Below are 22,188 nucleotides of genomic sequence, written 5' to 3'. Positions count from 1 at the left end.
AAATTCTTTTTTATTCCTAGTTTACTGTGAATCTTTATCAGGAATAGCTTTTGTTAAATGCTTTTTCTGCATGTATTGAGATGTTCATTTTGTTTGTTTGGTTGGTTTTAGTTAATATGGTGAATTACATTGACTTTTTTCTATTATAAAAAAACATAAAATTTACCATTTTAACCATTTTTAAGTGTACAGTTTAGTAGTGGTAAAATACTTACATTGCTATGAAACATACATATAGAAACTTTTCATCTTGCAGGAGTGAAACTCCTTATGCAATAAACAACAATTCCCCTTTTCCTCCTCCTCCATCCCCTGATAACCACCATTATACTTTCTGTATCTATGAATTTGACTAATTTAGATACTTCATATGAGTGGATTATGCAGTATTTGTTCTTTTGTGACTAGTTTATTTCACTTAGCATAATGTCCCTGAGGTTCATCATGTTGTAGCAGTTGACAGGATTTCCCTACTTTTAAAGGCTGCATAGTACTCCATTTTAAGTATATACAATATTTTGTTTATCCATTACCTTGAGTTACTTCCACTTCCTGGCTATTGTAAATAGTGCTGCCGTGAACATGGATATTCAAATATCTCTTCAAGAAGCTTCTTTCAATTTTTTTGATATATACACCCAGAAGTTAGATTGCTGGATCATATGGTAGTTCTATTTTTAATTTTTTGAGAAATTGCCATATTGTTTTCCACCATCCTTTGTTTTATTGATGTTATTTAGTGATGTGCTTTAATTACTTTCTCATTTCATTTTGTGTGTATTCTATAGATATTTTATTTCTGGTTACCATTTTAATTGTATGAAACATTGTGAAGTTGTAATGTTCTGTTTTAAATTGATAACTTAATTTCCATTGTATACAAAAACTCTGCTCCTATATAACTCCATCCCTGTCTTAACATTATGATGTCACAAATTGCAACTTTATATACTGTATACTTTATATACCTCTTTATATACTGCATCTTTATATACTTTATATACTGCATAACATTGATTCATATTCATTTTTATGCTTTTGACATTTAAATTCTATACAAGAATTAGAAGTGAGTTTGTGGACAAAATAACAGTAATACAGGTTACTATATTTGTCCATGTATTTATCTTTAAAGAATTTCATTTTTTAATATAATTTAATATAAATATTTAATATAATTTTACTAGCATGTAAGAATTTTCTGAGTTATTTTAGTCTGTACCACTGAGCAAATAAGCTTTACTCACAGGTGAAAGTGGCTTGCACCTGTAACTTCCAGTCTTTCTATTTTCTGCTTTTCTGAGAAAATGATAATTTACTTTCCAAACAGAAACAAGGGTATACAGACTTTCTGTAATGAGCTCATCTGTCCAAATTAGTCAAATCCTAAGAGTGATTGTACGTTCTAAGGTTCCTGAGTCTTTATAAGTAATGCCATTCATGGGATCAAGCACTTGCTGTGATTTGATAATTCAGTATGATTCTGTTGATCTCTTTTCAGGCACTATCTACTTAGATTCGTGAAATAAATTACAAATTAACTTGCCCAGACATCCTAACCATTGGTGAGTGAACATGACAACTCATGCTGCTTATGTGTGCAAATCTTCTCTTTTTTTATGTAGCTAATGGGATTAACAAACAAACAAACAAGCCTATAACCCTATCACTTTTATGCAGAGCATTGTGTTTAGTTTTAAGTTCAAATGGCCTGTATAAATACATCAATAATATTAATAATTTTGTATTACACAATATTGAAAGTAAAAATCACAATATTTTACATAAAATATAAGCATTACATATCATTTTAAAAAAGAAAAGCTTATATACATGAAGTGGAGAGTCAGTGTTATACAGTCTCAGGTATTCTAACAGGGATAGTCAGATCTGGGGCACAGCATTTAATACAGTGTCCCAGATTTCACATTTATTAAAATGAAGAGGAGCATAATCTTTGAAAAATTTGATCCTAATATATATTAAATTTTCTATAAGACAGAATCATATTGGATATGTTTTAATGTTAAAGAAAAATCAAATTTACTTTATAAGCTTTTTCCTATGATATATTATTGCATCATAGCTTAGATCATAGAAACTCCATTAATTTAGATGACATTTTAGTCATCAGGTTTTAAACTCAGTGTAGTTTTTATTTATCAATTATTACTGTTTTCAAATTATGTGGTCTCTTTCACTTTCAAAAGAAAACTTGCAACATAAATCAATCCATTCTCAATGATTTAATTTTTATTATCCAGTTGTATATTTAAAACCAATTATATTTCTATGTAGACAGAGAAGATTTATTTTAAATGAAACAATTGTATACTTCTCTTCTTTCACATTCCCAATGAAATCACTCATCAGAAATGCAGCTTTTCCAAAGAAAAAAAATGATGGAATATAACTACCTGTTTTAAACTAAATGACTCCTGAAAATTTTTAAATTACATAAAATTCCTGGAAGAGGGTTAAGAAATGTAGGTTCTTGCTTTACAATCAATATGCCAAGTTCAATCAACAAAGATTTATCGTAGAATACTTCTAACATTTCTCTAACTAGAAGAGAAAATAATTTTGATAGAGAGAGCAAAGCAGACACTACAATTCTTTAAGTCTATCATAGTTTTACTTCTGGTTTACTAATTATGGAATACATTCACTTAGATTGTGCTTGAGCTTTGAAAGTCAGGGTGAATTAGGCATCTCTATTAATGGTCCAGGCTAAAAGCTGCTTTTACCTGAGAACATTCATATTGTTTTAATATTGTTTAGTGGAAATATCAAATGTCTCAGAGTCAGTTCTATTATTCACTTTGTGTGTAATGACACTTTTACTTTTCTATGTGTCAATTAAAATATATTTAACGAATTTAACTCTTTCAGAGCATCTTGCCTCCTTCATAAAGACAATAGGAAGCCAACAAAAATGATTAGCCTTAAATCCACTTGCCTACAAACTTTTGACAAGGGAACAAATTTCAAACGGATGTATGTCATATAGCTGTAGAGCTTGTAACTTACAGTAACAGCTGCCCAATGCCATGTGAAGTAACAAACTGTTTTTTTTTTTCCTTCAGTTTTAATGTTATGTAATGTATTTAACCTGTATTTAAATAAAACTTGTTTTCAGAAGAAAACTTGTCAAAAACTTGTCTGCATGCCTATCTACCTTGAAGCTCTTTTGCTCTTTTTTAAAACCTAATTCCTCACATATATCTTCAGTTTCATCCTCTCTTGCCTCTGTGCTTTATCAGCAATTTCCTTTAACATTATATTTTTAGTCTTCTTCTTTATTGGTTCCTTCCTTTAAACTTGTAAACGTTGTCATATTTTCCCTTTTATAAAACAAAACACTCTACCTTTAATCCTTATCGTCTCCCAGAAGTCAAGCAATCTTCCTACTTCACTTCTTGACAGAATAGAACAAACACATTTATTATTTTCATATTTTCATATTTTTCAATGTCTTTCCAGGGGGCTCATAGCTACACTCATCACTGGGCTCTTTTCTGGGAATATTCACACAGCCTCTCTGATATTGTCTGAATTTTATTTTGTTTTTTTATAACAACTTATTACTTTACGTGCTATCAACACAAAGGTTTTTTTGTTTGTTTCTCAAGACTAAGAATGTTGTTGTGCTTGGGTCTCAGGGGCATAAATAATAGACCAGCAGTGAAACAGGATTAAATTCAACATAATTAAAATACAGAGTGGGCTACAAGCATTCAGTAAGAGAACAACCCTTCTTTATAGCATGTTGAATACAAATATAAGCAATTTTTCCTTTCAAGTTATAGTAATTTAATTCTCTTTTAATCTAAATTAAACGTGAACATAAAAGCCTTGTATAGTTAAAGGTTCATTGATGATGTTAGTCAACACACCCTAAAATCAGTCAGGTGTAATTTAAAATACCAATAATCTTCTACTTTCCCTAAATGAATGGATGTCTTATAGTGCATTCTTTATTCACATGAGAAATTTTTGTTACAAAAGTAAAACTGCATTGATCATATTCCATAGGGACCATGCTTGATATGCAAACAGATAAAATGTGGTTTACTTGGAAAAATGATAAGCTTTAAACTAAGTTGTGGCACAGAGATGTAGTCAGCTTATGGACAGAAGAATGACCAATGTAAGTATGAAATCACTTTTCAATTTTATTGCTCATTCTTTTAAAATTCAAGTCTTCAACTTGTACCATGTTACTCCATCCTCTACATTGCAGCACATTGGCCTCTGTCAGTTAATATAGCTCTCCTCAACTATACTAAGCTCTTGAAAAAATATTTCTTTTTTTTATTAAAAAAGCATGACATTGTACTACTTAGTCTTAGTATGGTACCTGACACATAACTGAGGCTCAATAAATATGTGTTTAGTAAATGAATGAATAGAAATTACTTACTAATTCATCTCATCTGAACACTCAGCAGCAAAGTAGAAATTCTTGATTCTTGCATGGGAGGCTTGGAAAGCACTAAAGGCAAAAAGACAGCAGAGAATTCAATTTTCTTTCCAACAATCATTGAAACATTTTCTATTATAACCAAAAAGGGTTCACAGCAACCATATAGTACTATCTCAATTTTGAATATAAGTAAACTAAAGTCCAGAGGAATTAAATGACTTGCTAAAGTTAAAATGGTAGCGACAGAGACTTAATTAGGATAGTGATTTTTAGTGCAGTGCTCTGAGAATGTTCCGTTTGTTTGTTAGAGAAGATGAACAGCTCTTTTGTTTTTAAATTAAATGTCACAGTCAGCATGAAAGGGGTGAAGAACGATGATTTAACAATAACTGAACTGTTAACCAGATTCTACATTTCTGCAGAATTATTAGCTTTCTCTTCTTTGAAATGTCAATATTTTTTGCTTGGTATGTGAACATATAATTAAAATATGGCCCTCTTTGTTTTATTGGCATATGTTTCATCAAAGCAAATGAAGTATTTACGCCTGTGAATTTGCACTTTTGTTGACCAATATTCTAATGAGAAGATAAGAGGTCATGTACGCAGGTTGTCTGCATTATATATTTGTTAACAAATTATTTTTCCTGTTTTGTGAATGGCCCAATTATTTTGTTCATTTTTCTAAAGGAGTCTTAGTGCTTGAAATTCATTTGTAGAAACACTTCTGATAATAAGAATACTAATCTTTTCTGTTTCTCTGGCAATTCTAATTAATCTGTTTTCCCTATTATATCATTTTTGACATATAAAAGCTATAAATTTCATGTAGTCAAATCTTTTTTTACCTTTCTCTTTATGATTTCTTTGGACAGCTAAGATAAATCTATACAGGTTTGACATGAATCACCTCTATTTTCTTCTAGAGTTTAGCTAGCAAGGCATTTAATTTATATCCTTTGATAGATAAAATAATCACACTATTGTTCATCATTTTCTTTTGGTTCATATGTAAAACCGTGGCCTGTTTGAAATGCTTAAAACATGAATTGCCTTTAGGTCACTGAATGTTAATGTTCATGGAAACTTGTAAGGTTCTTTTACTTCTGAAAATACTTTCAACAAATACCAGTGTTGTTTACCCAAGACACATCTTATCCTAATTGTTTTTCACTTACAGATCCATTAGGAATGCAAGATATCAAGCCCGATTTTATACAGTAAGATAGCTCTTGTACTTTCTGTTTGTAAATTAGATCCTAACTTTCTTCATATCATTAAATAAGTTATGATTTCTATATCATTAATAATACTGTAGTTAAATTTCAAAAATTTTGTAAACAAATATAAATTCAAGGGGTAGGCTAGAAAAAAATTTTAATGCAACTTAGCTTCCCTATAAAAACTTCAGATTTTAAATTTTAAAGTATAGCCACATCTCCATGACTTATTTGTAGATAGTTCTTCCCATTTGTTCACTCCACTCACCCTTCTTCAATAAGCATTACTGAGGTTTTCCAAATAACACTTATTAGTTACTGCCCAGCAGAGATACTACATACCCATGTCGATATCTTCCACTCTGAGAATACAGGACCCTATGTCAGCATGAAGAAGTTACAAAAGATGGTCCTTCGTCCCTAATCCCATAGAAATGGAATGATGTTTGACAAGTGGGGATATATAAGCAGCTCTTTTGCCCTTTTCCTGCTTGCCTATTTCTGTTCCCCTTAAATCTTAATTATAAAAATGAGATCACTAAGTAATATTTAACCTAATTCCAGATTATGCTCTGCTGAATGCACACAATGCCTTGCTTAACCTGTTGATTCTTTCCCTAGATTAAAAGAAGAATTGAGTAGTTGAAAAATGACTAGCTCTCTACCCCAACAGCCCCCTTAGTGAACCTGCAGGCAGACTATGCAGACGAGATAACCTCTAAAGAAAGATCGTGAGGAGTAAGCCAGCCTGCACACAATGGAAAATAACAGAGAGCTTAACCTCCTGTTTTGACGATTCATTGAGATTCTTTCCCCTGTTTTTCTTTAAAACCTGTCATGGCTGAGCAGAATCTTGAGAGTTGATTTTGGGGACTTAAGCCTGCTGTCTCCCCAGATTGCCGGCCTCCTGATTAAAGTAGCCTTTCCTTTCTACCCAAACTTGCCTCTTGAGTATTGGTTTTTGAGCAGTGAACAGCTGAACCTGAGTTAAGGTAACAAATTCAACTTAAAAAATAAAATAAATTCTGTTCAATTAATTTGTGTTCAGACATAAATATAAATAGCCAAGTCTCTATTCAGTTCATTACATGTTTAATGTCAAAAATTTAAAATTCAAGTTAATTTTCCATTTATGAATATATATATATATGAGAGAGAGAGAGAGTGAGAGAGAATTTGAATGGTAGTAGTATATTTTAAAGGTGATCTAAAATGTGTCCTAATATAAAAAAACTTACTAATTTTTAGACTCTTACCTATTTTAAGTCACTCAAATAACTTTCTTTTAAGATCAGTTGTAGTTATACATGAATGCAACGTCCAATGTCCTGTCTCCCACTTGTACACTAAGGATTCATGCACTTAAATGTCACTAGAATCAACAGATTTTCTTTGTAAATCCTCCATTCATCAATGAATACATTTCATGGTTTCAGACTTCTTAAAAACAACTTCTGATAAGACAGATACACCTCCAATGGCATCTATTTCAGTGTAGTAGATGTAATAGATGGTAGTCTGTAATATTAGAGAATTTTATGAAAATTGAGTTTCTTTTTGGTCACTCAAAACCTGAACTATGCATAATTCCTAAAGCAGTTCTTTTTTTCCTGTAAATACATTAGTGTTCATCTCCTTAGTGACTTAAGCTCTGGATGGTTCTTTTGTGAGTGTTAAAGAAGTTGCAAGACACTTTAAGGGGATGAGACTTTCCTGATACACCTTTATAAAAATAACAACCATTTCTATAACTGCCCTGTTCCCACTGTTGCACCCCACTTTAGCAAGACAGGAGGATGCTGACACTACTTGATTTATTAGGACTCTACTCTCAATATAGTATGGTTTTCCAGTTATTTCAATGCTTTTCAATTCATATATAGTTGATGAGTGGACACCACTTGCCAGACACTGTCCTACTTGGCACTGATGGAACATATTCTTTTTTTTTTTTTTAAAGAATCAACAGAATACAGGAGTCCAATCATAAAGGACAGTCAAATGTGCTTATACATATTCAAGAAATCAATCATCTAAGTTATAAATAATAAGTAGTTCATTTGTGTCCTTTTTTTGATTCCACATATAAGCAACTCTGATTGGACACTTCTAACAGCACTTTTCTGTAAAATAAGGGTATTGGACTTCATCAGGAAAATTTTTTTTGGCACTAAAATTTTTAAAACTCTATAGGTACACACAATAGGTTAAGTTCAAATTCCCTGAAAGGAGAACTTAATTTTTCTTTCATTAGCCATAGATACTTATATTTTAAATTTTCCTATAGCATGATGTGGAGTTATAGAATCAATCAGAGGGCTTTAGATCCAGACTCTGCCAGTTACTAGCTGAATGATTATGGGTAAGTTAATTTAACCACTCAGTCTTTTTATTTGTCAAATTAGGATAGTGCCACATAGGGGTGTTGTGAGTATTAAATGAAATAGTGTATGGGAGGTGTTTAGTATACAGTACCTGGCACAAAGTATGTGTTGAAAGGTGGTAGGATGACAAGAATCAGAAATTTGGGAGAGGGTGTCAGAATTTTTTAACTACTTTCTAAGGATAGCAACATTCTATAAAAGACTGAAATTTTCAAAAAGTTCTTAACACATATCACAGTAAGAATTGCCCCTCTGTCTTAAACGTCATTTGTAGTTTTGATTCTAGCACAAAAGGCGTTCTTTACAATATTCCTTTAAAAGAATAGAAATGTGCAGTGAAATTTGTATCTTTCTCTTATCTAATTGATACAGGTTGTCATTCATTAATTCCAGTCATTTTTGAGTATCTGTATATATTTCAGTTTATAATTCTTTGAAATTCTCAATCGAAGAATAACTGACATGCATCCAAATTGGTATATGAGCTTTCCAGTAAAGAAAGAAAAGGTATTGAGGAAATACTGATCACTTTTTTCCTCTGTCATTTACCTAGCTGTGTAGAGTTTCACAGTGCTTATGATTCATATCTTACATTTCCTTTTACTGCTGCTTTTTAAAATTCTGCACCTCTCTTATCAGCCCAGTAACAGGGGTTTTATACACATACCCACTTCTCTGCTAGAAATCTCGTTGGCTGAGGCATTTATCTAGATGAGTGGCTAATTCTTCAATTTTAGATTCAGTTACAGCTTGTGGTTCATATGGTTTATCTGAAGGAATATCCAAGTTTCCTTCTTTTATTAAAAGATGGGAAGACATACAAGTACCCACTCTCTCTGAGTTTGCTTAAAGGGGTCACTGCAGAGCTTCTGCTAATATGCTTCTGCTTGTAACTTTTCAGGAAATCAAAAATTGTCATTTAATATCCCAGGAACACAGTTTATGCTGGAAATCTCTTCAAATTACTTCTTTTATTAAAGTTTTTCATGATTAAGGATGGCATATGGGAATAGAAAATTATTTTACTTTGTTCTTAGCTTGCAAGGTCATATCAGAGGGAAGGTGGTTAATTATTTGCAGCAAGATGACATTGTGATTATCCAAAGAATACAGGTGCTAGCCTTGCTGTTAGTTTTCATATGCATCACTCACTAATCTAATTTTTGCTGATATCTTTGAAGACTAGCTTTTTGTAGAAAAATCTCTCAATATATTAAAAACAGCTTAAAGTACAAAAGATTTATATAAAGCAAAACAATATCATTATATAAATATCTCTGCAGTTTTTACTTATCTAAAAGGCTATATTGTGTGCAAATGTACAGTTAAACAACATTGTCCCCAACAATCCTGCTTCTAATTCATCAACTCACCACATAAACACATTCTCTTATAAACTACCTAATTCCAGAAATTTAAATAAAAAAAGATTTTTGCTGCATCAACAGCAACTGGCATTTTTTCACTCAGCAAGCTTTTCCTTATGCATTCTATGCCATTAAGTCAAACATTTGATACACAACATATGCACTATTCTCAGCTTGAATCAGTTTGACTTTTCTGTTACTAAAACTAAAATATCCAGTGATTCATGTAAGGATACATCCTGTTCAGCCATTCAAGCTTTTTGTTGTTACTCTGCATTTAAATCAAATTCAGTGAATGTTCTTTCTCTCCATTTCAATATTTCAACATCTATCATAATCAAATCCTTCAATGTTTCAATGTTCCCTAATTTTAAGTCATTTAAAGTGTAATGTTTCTACACTTTTGTTTTTAACAGTAAGTGTAAATATGCTGCAATTGATAAATGGCTTATCTGGACACTGAATGTCTATCAAAATTGAGAAATTCAGCGATTAGATGATAATCCCACAATGAAAATTCAAAGCAACTGTTAGTTACAATTTAAGGCACTCAGACTGTTTCTGAAAGGCAAAGGTAATTATAATACTAAAAATTAGATAATCCAATATATTCTAGGTTGAAAGTGTGGCTTATCTAAAAAAATGACTTGGGATAAAACAAAACAACAGTAACAATAAAAATTGGGAATATTTCTTACTGTTTATGCAATTCACCAATTACAAATATACCATGCTCCTTGCAACAAGTGTGTTCTTAAGAGATGCATGACATTCTTTTTATTTCTAAGTCATATATTCCCACTGATAAATTATTACTTTAGAAATACTTTGTCCAAAAAAACTCAGTACCTAAAAAGAGTTCTGGTATTACTTTTTATGAAATAAAGATTATTTGTAATATGATATTTTTATAATGTGAATTATTAATTCACCTATTTTAAAAATGGAAATTTTCAATGTATTAAGTATTCATACATTGGGAGACATTGTAAGCCTGAATAGAAATATTTTCTTCTCTGCAGTTGCATAATATTAGTATCACAGAATCAGCACTAGTATCTTTACATAGTGTAGCAGAACAGTCCACTTTGAGGGAATTAATTTAATAATTAATAGTTCACAGAAAAGATTAAAAAAATTCAGACCACTTAGCTAGAGTTAGCAGCAAATAAAAATATACTAAAAAACTTGAAATATACTGAAAACTTGACATTTTGGAATTCAAGATTTGGTGATTTTTCTGCAATGGAAATGCTGTAACTCTTATTTTTATTGAAGTGAATATCTGATGATTTTGACATTTGCATTTCACTCTCCTCAACTGTAAATATATGGAAACTGCTGGTATACCCTGCTTCATGTGTTATCTCACAAATATTTCTTCTTCACTTTTTTATTTTATTGAATGATTAATAATGTATAGATATCAATATTCATAAATAACATCAAAACTTTTACCTTATAAGCAAAGCACACCTTGTTGGAGAAAAGAAGGCATGATTATGCCATTTGGGTTATGAATCAAAGCCTAGCACAGTAGATCTACAGCGTCTTCCTTAATTGGTTATTTACATATTTATAAATCTTTGATTAGATGGGACCTCACTCTAGTTGAACCAAATTTAGAGTTTTGAGTTTACTTTAATAACTGGGCCAAGAGAGATCTTTTCAACTGCAAATGGCTTCTAAGCTATGGTATTAGACTATACATATATCTGGTATAGGAGGAATGAGTTTATATGTTTTTAGTTCCATATTCTAACTTAACCCTACTTATGGCATAAAAGGGAAGGGAAGAAAGTCAAAGTTGGAGGATACAAATGGGGCAAGAAGTCGTGTCTATCTGTGTTTGTGCTGGTCACATGAGCAATACAGTTAGGGAATATTTACAAAGACTTTGCCTATTAGTATTGCCAATGTAAATTACATGGTTTTATATTCCTTTTATATATTTAAATACAGTCAAATAGGACAAGATATACCTTGAGAAGGCTAATAAAATGTCTGCCTCCATTTATGATATTTGTCTGCTGACAGCTTGCAAACTCTACTCTCCCTTTCCCCTCTTCACCCTAGCCTCAGCTTCTAACCTCCAGAAAAGCCAGGCCAGTCTCCTTTCTCTTCTCTCTCAAGCTATTTTTGGATCAATTAGGGTGCCTGTCTGATCTCCAAAAAAAACCTCATCATGCAAATAATAAACCTTTGCATATTGTCCTGCTGTGTGTTTGTGTGGTGTTATCAGTCTTGACATCAGAACCAAATTCAAAGATGGAGGGTGGGAGACTCATTCTGCCTCTGTGGAGAGACCAAAATAAGCAGAAACCTTGATTTTAAAGGAAAGACATAGTTCTGAGCAATATAAAGAAGCATAGAACTGCAAGTAATTTACCAAATTCTGATAATGATTTGATTTTTGTTTTCCAAAATCAAAGAGTATGTAAGAAATACCTTAAAGAAAACAATCTGATGGTATTTAGAAGAAGGTGACAAAAGCCACCTTTTATTCCTAGGAATGGAACCAAAAGCTTCCATTCCAGGGAGTTTTTAATTAATGTACATGAAATTTGAGCAAGGTGATCCATATGACTATTTTATCATTTAGTGGATTACTTCTAATGGCAAGTTACCTGGGCCTTTGAGTAGCTTTACTCTCTTCCACTTTGAAAGTAAGACTAGTTTTCTGTCCTTACCCCTGTTGCTATTAGATAAATCACTCCTTTAGGTCAGAGGCAAGATGTGGAAAAGTTATGCTCTCTTCCACAGCAGTGCTTGATGTGCAGATAAGTACTGTCTTGACTCACTCTTAAATTCACTATAAAAGAAGTTAAGCAATCATATATATATATATGGTAGAGATATATAGCAGAGAGATATATAACAGTTTGAAAGCTACTTAAGAGAACAATTTTTTTCTACTTCTTACTTCAGGCTTGAATATAAAAAGTTTCCCAGAAATTAAGATATCAAAAGGTGGAAACTATATGAACTTCCTCAATAGCCAAGTCTAATTATGTGTTCGAAGTTATACATAAGTCAAGCTCTCCTGCTTTGATTTAAATACAGTTCTTTGCAATTTTCTTTTCAATTATTCAACTGTCTTTTCATATCATTTTTTAAAATTCTACATTATAATAATTAATTACATGACTCTCTCTACCACTAAACTATACCGATTTCTTTAACCTTTCTTCATGGAACCTATTTTTATATCCCTTTGATTAGATTTATTTACCTTCCCAGGACTTTATCAAGTTTCATTATATCTGTTCTGCAATGTGAAAAAAAAAAAAGATATGCAATTAAAAGAGCATGACTCACACAGGAGAAAAAGTATAATATTCAGTAAGTTTTATATACTTCTCCTTTCAATATCTCCTAGTGCTATACTGCCATCCCTCTAACATCTTAATTTTATAGCTCTGATATAATAGCTTAAATGGACAACTTCAGCTTTCAGAGGGTTTTCTGTTACTTTAATGGTGGTGGGTTTTGTACCCAAGTTCTAAAATAGATTGAATCTCTTGAAAATTGGTAGAATCTTTAACATAATTTGTCAAATATCTTCTAGAATATCAGCCAGAACAGAAGCAGGAGTCATATACATTTTTTGATCCTTTGTATGATTTACTATAAGCTCTTTGTTGGTGGAACTAAGCTAACGTATGTGACTTTCCTAAGCCATAAAAAATCAACAACAAAAAAAGAAAAACTTAATACTTATTGAATCACCTCCTCCTCAGCTTGCTAATGATTTTATGCATACATTATTTAATTACAAAAATCAGGCTACCCGAAAGACAATGCATAACTTGAAGAACATTGTAAAATAGTGGATATTGTAATGTAGTAAGTTAGAGAAAGACTCAAAGAAAACTATATGAGTATTATCATTCTTCCTCCAAAGGAGGGTAAGAGATGTTTTCAGTATTGTACAAGTAAAATAAAGGAAGGTAAAACAAAATAAACCTAAAGAGTGTGTTAATTTCAAAGTAATAGAACTAATATGTTAATCATATGGAATCTGTTAACTATAAATTCCAATCACAGCATAATTCTAGAACACCAGCATTCTGAAGGACCAGGATTATGACTACTAGAAAATTTTAAATTATATATGCGACTTGTATTATATTTTTATTATACAGTGCTGATCTGGACCCTGGACTTAAGGATCTACTACTACTTACTTGCTTCTTCTGCAGTGTGGAGCCAAGTCAATTCGGAATTCAGGTAGATATATAAAACCGTCAGCCTTGGTATCCTGTCAAAAAAGGAAAAAGGAAACAATAAGATAATGTAAGGAAAAGACCTAGAGAGCATTAGACCTTGAATGAAGAGTTGAAAGCCAGGTCACCAGGGTGAACACATTTTTCTAGACTGCTTATTCAGGAATGCAGTTTGCATAGCATGCACTTGAAATAGCTTTCTGCAAAGCAAATGGACCGTGCATTTATTAAACCAGCAATGGTAACAGCAAACTCTTCTGTTAATGATTATACAAAGTTACTTCAAAATACTCAAATAGCTTTCAACGTCATTAGGGCATTCAAAACAGGCAGATGATACATCAACAAAGACAAGCAAAGGCAGCGGTTGGAGCAATATTTAACACATTTCCAAACCTTAAGTTGTCTAATGCAGAATGGCGATCACATATACCAATCATTTTCACTTTCAAAGCTCTTCAAAAAATCTAATAATGTGGTTGCTAAGCATTAAATTGTTTAGTGTATAGGCATCAGAGACCAGTATTTGGAATATGGCCATTAACTCCCTGTGTCTGTCTTATCCTGTTTTTTCTCTTTCTGTCTCTAATACTACAAGCAACCCATTAAATTTCTAAGAAATTGTCATGAAATGACACTAAGGTTAGTAACATACTCCAACTTATTTATAGAGCTTAGTAAAATCTGATCATTTTAATTCTACCAAAGCTTATCAAGTCACTTTTTCTTTCTGAGTCACAATTTCTTCAAGGATAAGAAAAGGGAACAGAATATGTTGTAGGTTTGTAACATGCATCGTAATTCTTAAGTAAAAAGTTCTATTGACATATTCAAGTTATATGAAAATATAAAATTATCAATCACTGAATTAAAAAATTATAACATCAAAAATTTAATAATAACCTGAAAAAGGGTCACCTGGAAAAAAAAACTCACAAAAGCGGATCCATTGAAAAAGGCACTGGAACTTTGACTCAACTTGTATTAAGCTAATTAACTGTAAGAATATTCTGTCAATGCATTTAAAACATGGTGGATAGAATTTACTATGTTTTTTTTCTGTTTAATTTGGACAAGGATAAGATGAATGATATGAATCATGTTCATCATGTGAGGCTATGAAGGCAATATAAAATGGTTTGCTATTTCATAATTACACTTAAGAATTTTCACACTTGAAATAGAACATTTTTAACATTGGTTGGGAAAAAGGGAATAAGAATATGATGGGAAGTAATATTTATTGAGGACCTATAATGTGACAAGCACTGTGCAATGGTACTTTACATACATTAACTCATTTAATTATCATAACTGTTCATTAATTCAAATAATGTCTATTGAGCACATATATTGTGCCACATGCCGAATACATTGTTGATTTGGAGATGGGATTGAGAGGAAGGAAAGGAGAGAGAGAGACAAAGAGAGAGACAAAGAGAGAACTTGTGAAAGTTTATGGTTCATGGGGGACAGACACTAATACAAAAACCATGAACAAAAAATGTAAAATTACAAGTGTATTATGTGCTATTAAGGAGAAGTACATGATGCTATGAGCTAATAATAATTGATCAAGTCAGGGGGAGGAGATCAGGGAAGGCTATCCTGAAGGAGTGATATACTGAAGTGAGGTCTGAAGGAAGACTAGGAGTTAACCAGGTGATGGAGTCAGGAAGAAGGAAGGGCACATGCAAAGGTTCTGTAGATGGATGAAGCATAGCACTTTAGAGACACTTAAATAAGACTAGTGTGGCTGGAGTGTAAAAACCAAGATGTGAGTGGAGAGGTATGGGATCCATGTGAAGCTTGTTAGTTTGTATTAAAGATTTTATTCTAAAAGTAATGGGAAGTTATCAATGGTTTTTAAGAATGGGGACAGAGGAGAGTGGGATGAGGTGGGGTAGTGGTGATATGATCAAATTTTCACTTTTAAAAAAGATTGCTCTGATTAGAGTGGCAAAATAGATTAGGAGGGAGGCTAAAGTGGATGTGGGGAGACAGGTTAGGAGGCTACTGAAATTGTTTAGGTGAAAAATGATAGCTTGAACTTTGTTAGAGGCAGTGGTAATGGAGAGAAATGGATGAATTTAAAAGATATTTAGGAGACAATATCGGCTAGATTTGATATGCCGAACTATAGGAAGTGAAAAAGTGGAGGGTTTGAGGATGACTCCTTAGAGGAAAATCACCTGAAAGGAGACATAGTTCTGAGGATGGCAAAATCATGAATTTAGTTCTGAAAATACTGAATAGAAAGCATTGAGTAGAAGGCGCTTTTGAGATATCCCAGCAAAGAGATCAATTGAACTTGTAAGTCTAAACTGAGAAGAGAATTGGGGGTATAGATATAAATATGTGTGACCTCTGTGTGATTGTAATTGAAGCCACGGACACAGGTAAAATAATCTAGAAAAGGAGTATAGATTGAGAAGAAAACCTAGAACTGATACCTGAAGAATTCCAACTTTTAGAGATTTGGGAGAGTAGGAAATCATGCAAAAGTGACAGAGGAAGGAGTGTCAGGAGATGTCTAAAGAAAACCAGGAGAGGTCAAGTAAGCTACGGTTTGAAAATGTCTGTTGGACTTACATGGACGCTCATGGTAACCTTATCAAAATTATTCCCATGAAGTAAAGATGGTAGAAGAGAAATAAGAGAGTAGTGTGGAGTGAGATAATAACAACAGCAAGTGTAAAGAACATTATGAAGAATTTGGGCTGTGAAAAACAGAGAGATAGGGTCAAAGCTGGAGAATTTTTTTGCGCTCTAGACTTGTTCTCTCCACTGGGGTAAATTTCATGACACCTTATGCTCAACATATTCAACACCAAACTCATGATCTTGTCCCTTGTCCAACACAAAAAAACCGAAACAAAAGCCAAAAAAAAAAAAAAAAAACCAAAGAACTGGTCTTAGAGTGCTTTCAAAATCATTAAAAGGCACCTCATTTATCTGCCTTTTATTTAAATGGAAGTACTTCACCATGTTTAAAAGTCTATGAGATGGATCCACTTGAAAGGGAGAAATATAAGAAAGAAAGAGATGAAAATACATGGCAAGTACTATTACTTGCCTTGAGAAAATGAAGAAAATGAGTCTCAGAGAAGGTAAGTAACTTGCCCAATCCCTTAAAGCTAATAAGTGAAAGAACCTGGATTGCAAATCAGGTACTTTTGGTTTCAAAACTATTCACTCTAGTGAGTTTCCTGTAAATTATTTTCTAACAGAAAGTAACATCAGTGGCCTATTTCTTAATATTAGATATTATGAGCATCCCTTTTTGTCAGAAATTCACTTCTCTAATATTAATACAAAGATGAAGGACTATTCTAACTAATAATAGATCGTCTTCCCTTCCTGGTACACTTACATTCAGGTGTGAGAACCAGTAGAGAGTTGACTGTTTCAAATTAAACCAGTATCTTTTCCAACTAAAAAGGGAGATTCCTCTAGACTGTCTTTTTTTCCAAAGCCATCCCTCGCATTTCCCGTGGCCTAATTCAGTACAGGCCATTGCACAAAATTGAGTTCTAGCCATAAAATATCGGTCTTCCTCAGTGAAAAATGAGGGCAAGACCCTTCTAAACCAAGACACTGCAAAAACAAACATAGGAACAGAAAGTTAATTTGGATATCATAACAATGTAGATTTTAAATTATCACATTTTCACAAGTTTACCATAATCCAACAACCCATCAATATTGGACAAAATTTTTCTTTTCACTATAAATGGCAATATGTTTATCTTTTGTTTACTTATGGCCATTTGTTTATTTAGTTAACCATCTTCTAGCCCTTTGTTTCCTATTGGTCTGTAAATCTTTATCTTACTGATTGATATATTAAGGATATTAACCTTTTGTCTGTCATAGATAGTGTAAATATTTTCTCCCCCGTCTTTTACTTTTATTTATGGCATTTTTTAATGTATACAGTTTTAACTATTTAGTCACAGATATTAACATTGTTTTCTGCTTTTAGCGTCATGTTTAGAAGTGTTTCTTTTTTTCATTAGAATCATTAATACATCTGGAATTTTTTGTATACGATATAATATGATGATCTAGGTATATTTCTCTTCTGTTTATTTATTTATTTGGCAGGGGGAGGTAATTAAGCTTATTTATTTATTTAATAGAGGTACTGGGGATTGAACCCAGGACCTCATGCATGCTAAGCACGCACTCTACCACTGAGCTATACCCTCTGCCCCCTAGGTATATTTCTCTTTTCCAAATGTTTTGACAGTTGCCCCAAATTATCTATTGAATAATCCATCTTTTCCCCATTAATTTGAAATATTACCTTCACAATACACTAAATTATATTTTACATTAGTCTGCTTCTGGATTTTCTAATTTGTTTCATTTAAATGTTCATATGTATATATATTTTTTGCCAGTACAATAGTATATTAATCATTATACATTTATAGTATATTTGAGGATTTATTAAGGTAGATTCTCTCTTAAACTTACAGTTTTTTCATGGATTTTTTTTTGATGTTTTTTTTTCCCCCGGATAAACTTTTAGAGATAGGGTCAACTTCCAAACAGATCTTAGTAAACTTTTGATTGAAATATCATTACACTTAAAATTAATTCTAAGAGATTTGCCATATTTACAATATTAAGTATTCTAAGGCAAGAACATGGCCATATAACATTTATTCAAGACTTTCTTTGTGCCTCTGAAAAATTTTACATTTCTCCCCATGTGTGTCTTATACATTTCATATTAAGTTTGTTCTTATGTATTTTACAGTTGTCGTATTTTGGAAAAAAATTTTCTATTCCTGGCTACCATTTTATTACTGCTATATAATAGATAGCATAAATGATTTTAATCCTAATATTTTGGGGTTTCTTATTCTGTATGTAGGTAAATAGCCTACAATCATAAAACTCTACTTAAAATTTAGATAAGTTATAGTTTAAGTGAAAATAACTTATTGGACATAAATCAACCTTTATCTATGCCAGGTAAACAAGATTAAGAACATGACTGAGAGCAGAATTAGGCTTCTTAAAAATCCTTTTAAAACATCTCAATATAATAAACATGAAAATTTTGTCTTAGAATACTTAGTTCCTCCCCAATGCATATATAGTTTTTCCTTAAAAGCCCAAAGTAAATTTATTTATAATATTAGAACTTTTCTTTAAAAATTTAGTTTAATATTGTTTTATTGATTATAATTGTCTTACAGAAGTATAACGTCATTAAATTTAGCTGCATTTTTAGAAACACATCACTCCAGAGCCCAGCTTGTAACAGTTACACTAATTATCAAATTACTATTGCTTTAACCCAGTCAATTTTATAATATTCTGTAATCTCACAGGGTTCTGCTAATATGAGCAAGTTCTCCAGCAGGTTTCAGTAGAATAGTCCCTTCTAAAACATTTTTATTTGAGGAGCTTATGCTCAAAGTACAGGGCTCTTCACAAAGCCAAAGCAAGCTAAACATTTTTCCTATGGTTAGCTTCCCCTTAAGGGCATGTTACTAAAGAGAACAGTTTATCTCAGAATTCTAAAACCATGGTACTACTTGTGCAGTAGGTCACTCTTTCCTTGTGTGAGTTCATACTTATATAAATATGTGGAGAGAGTGGGGCTTTTAAGATTGTAATAATTTTGCAAAATTACTGCCTTAAAAGATGATCATTACCATTTCTGTCTACTATGGAAGGAAGGTTTTTTCCAGATAAACCCTTCTCCAGCATATTAGAACTACAAATTTTTTTAAGCTAGAATGGACCTTAGAGATCATTTAGCTCAAATAAAGCTAACACAAGTCAAGTGACATGTGCAATGGCATTGCTACTTGGTGATAGAGCTTGACTGAAAATCCAGATCTCTTATTATACCAGCTGCCTATCTCTGCCCACTAATCGCTGGTGAGATTGTTCCATTCAGCATTCTCTTATTTTAAGGACCTACACTAGTTTCACATTAAGGATGAATGTTCCAATGGTTTATTAAAATGTCACCTTTGAAATGAAGGTCTTACTCACTCAAGTCAGATTATCATGACAGTGAAAATCTGTCCAAATATTAGGATTTATCAGAAAGTGGGCTTCTTATAAGAGTGATCTCATCACAATGTTAAAAACAAAACACTATCCCCTACTTGATGATTTTTAAACTTAATTAGTAGTCATATTATGTTACCCATTTTTATGTTTTTAAACCTAATTTACTGACCCACACAATTTACCCAAATTTGTAATCTAATTAGCTGGCACACATAAACCAGTAAGACCAAACCATTTATCTGATGCTATCAACACAGATGGTTAAACCCAGGCAGAAGACATGATAGTAGGTTTGGATAAATGAACAGTTGTAGCGGAAAGCAATTGCTTAGACAATTTTAAAGTGCTCTGCTTTAATTCCAGTAAACTTACATTATGAAACTGGGATAGTTTGAAAAATGACTGACAAAAGGAAAATATATGCACTTTACAGTGTGAGTCATGTCCAATTCTTAGACCCCAGGTGTGTGTGCACCATTGGATTAACCAATGCTAACTGGAAATTTTGAAGTTGTATGCACATATGTAAATAAATATCTGCTTATGTGACCATTTAAAAAATTCTCTAACATATCTGAGATAGAGTCAAATTTCAAAGTTATGCTTTAGCTCCCCAATATAAGCAACAGCTGAGAAAAACATATTTACAGGAAACAGAAGGGAACAAAGCCAACAAACAGAAACTTACAATTGAGCCAGTTTTGGGATTTTGCCTTCATGATAAAATTAATAAAAGCCTACAAAGAAAAGGACATGCAAATTAACTAATTAATCCACCAGGTTGAATGTGTTTATGATGATTATGTTGCTGTCTCTGTTAGACTAGGCAATGGTAACATTTTAACTTCATTTAAATTATAGAAGTAATATATAACATATTAAAAACAATTAAAAAGAGTACAGAGAGTTTTTATTTAACTCAAGAATTGCTATTAAATGTATCAAGTTTTCTATAGCTCTAGAGTTGCTAATATATGTATTTTCTTCTTTAACCTTAATGTGATGAATTAGATCAATAGGCTTGACTGTATTAAGTTCTTGAATTTCTGGAGTAACTCTATTTTGGCATGTTGTATTGTTCTTTTAATATACTACTAGAATCAATTTGCTACCATATATTTCAAAATTTTGCATTTATAACTGACCATGCTATTAGTTTCTTTTTTGTTTTGTTTTTTGGTAGCAAGGTTATAGTAGTTCAAAAAAGTTTATACAGCATTAGAATGATCTTTTATATTAAAATGTGAGAAAAATATGGTTCATACACACTTTTGTGCCAGCCTCCTTTTTAAGAGGTATTTCTGATATTTTTTTCCATTTCTTCTATAGTCCTTGGTGTGTTAATATTGTCTGATTTTTCTTGTGTCAATTTTGATCTTTTATGTTTTTCATGGAAGCTTTTCATTTAATTGTATTTGTAATTTTCATTAATGACAACAAGAATATTAAACACATCAGCAATACAACCTGAAATTCTTCCACATACCCATCACCAATAGCCTGATTCCACAAAAATAAACATAACCAACAGTTTCTACTTTTAGTTCTTTTTGTAGTTGTCTTCATGCTCTAATATGCTGTGCCTCTAACCTTGATGTATCAGCTTTACACAAGATCTATGATTTTTAATTTTGCTATGAAAGAGAAGAAACATAGCACACTTTCATTATTTTCTGTCTCTTCATCCCTTCCCCAGTTTTTGTTTGAGGTTGCTTTTCCTCCTAAATACATTACCTTTAGATGGTCATCTATTACTTCCTACTTTGAAGTTTTGTAAACTTTTGGTGTATTTGCGGTATACATTGAACCAACTCCATTTGGTAAGGAATAAAAAAAAAGATTCATTACTAATAAGAAAAATAAAACTATAGTTTAAAATTCATAACAACAGTAATAATTTACTGATTTATCCAGATTAATAAGAGGGTAGATTTAACTTGCAACATCTCATGAAAATAAAAATAACTCAAAGCCTGAGTCACATGTCAAGTTACACATACAGTTTACTGAACAAAGTGAAAATTCTGTTTGTTTACATGAGGTTAGATTTGCCTGTATTTTAAAAGTTCAATGGGATAGCTAGCTATACAGCTCTTTATATTGCCTAAATTTTTGGTGGCTAAATCTAAATATTTATAATTGAGATTAAGGTTTTACTGTTTTTAAAGAACTAAAAGAAAGTAAAACTTTTTAAAAGGAAATGGAAGCAGTTTTCTGCATTATGATATCTACTTCCATTTATTCCAGATATTTTTGCATGTCTATGTTAACAATGCCAATTTCTTTTGTTTAAAATTTTTGGAAGGGTATAACAATTACTAAACAATTAAATTATCAACTATTAAAATATTTATAAAATTTCCATACTGTGTAATATTTTTTCAAACACTTTCATATTCATTGTTTCATCAGATTATCCAAAAATCCAATAAACTAAGTACAGGCACACCTCCTTTTATTGTGCTTCATTTTATTGTGTATTACAGATACTATTTTTTTTACAAATTGAAGGTTTGTGGCAAC

At 31.8% G+C, this 22,188-nt stretch overlaps 1 protein-coding gene across 1 annotated transcript in view; it reads right to left on the bottom strand.

Annotated features, from left to right (window-relative positions):
* LOC106730771 (connector enhancer of kinase suppressor of ras 2) overlaps nt 1-17,036 on the bottom strand; it is a 47,041-nt gene extending 30,005 nt beyond the window's left edge. Inside the window, exons 1-3 of the mRNA XM_032474532.1 lie at nt 16,997-17,036; nt 13,585-13,658; nt 4,424-4,495 (exon numbers count right to left, since the gene is read on the bottom strand). Coding sequence (XP_032330423.1) covers nt 4,424-4,431 — 8 coding nt within the window. The 5' untranslated portion in view covers nt 4,432-4,495; nt 13,585-13,658; nt 16,997-17,036. The remainder of the gene's footprint in view (nt 1-4,423; nt 4,496-13,584; nt 13,659-16,996) is intronic.
* Between the last annotated feature and the right edge of the window lie 5,152 nt (nt 17,037-22,188).

Source organism: Camelus ferus, chromosome X (genome assembly GCF_009834535.1).
Source record: "Camelus ferus isolate YT-003-E chromosome X, BCGSAC_Cfer_1.0, whole genome shotgun sequence".
NCBI classification, from domain to species: Eukaryota; Metazoa; Chordata; class Mammalia; order Artiodactyla; family Camelidae; genus Camelus; species Camelus ferus.
This window is presented reverse-complemented; position numbering and strand designations above follow the sequence as displayed.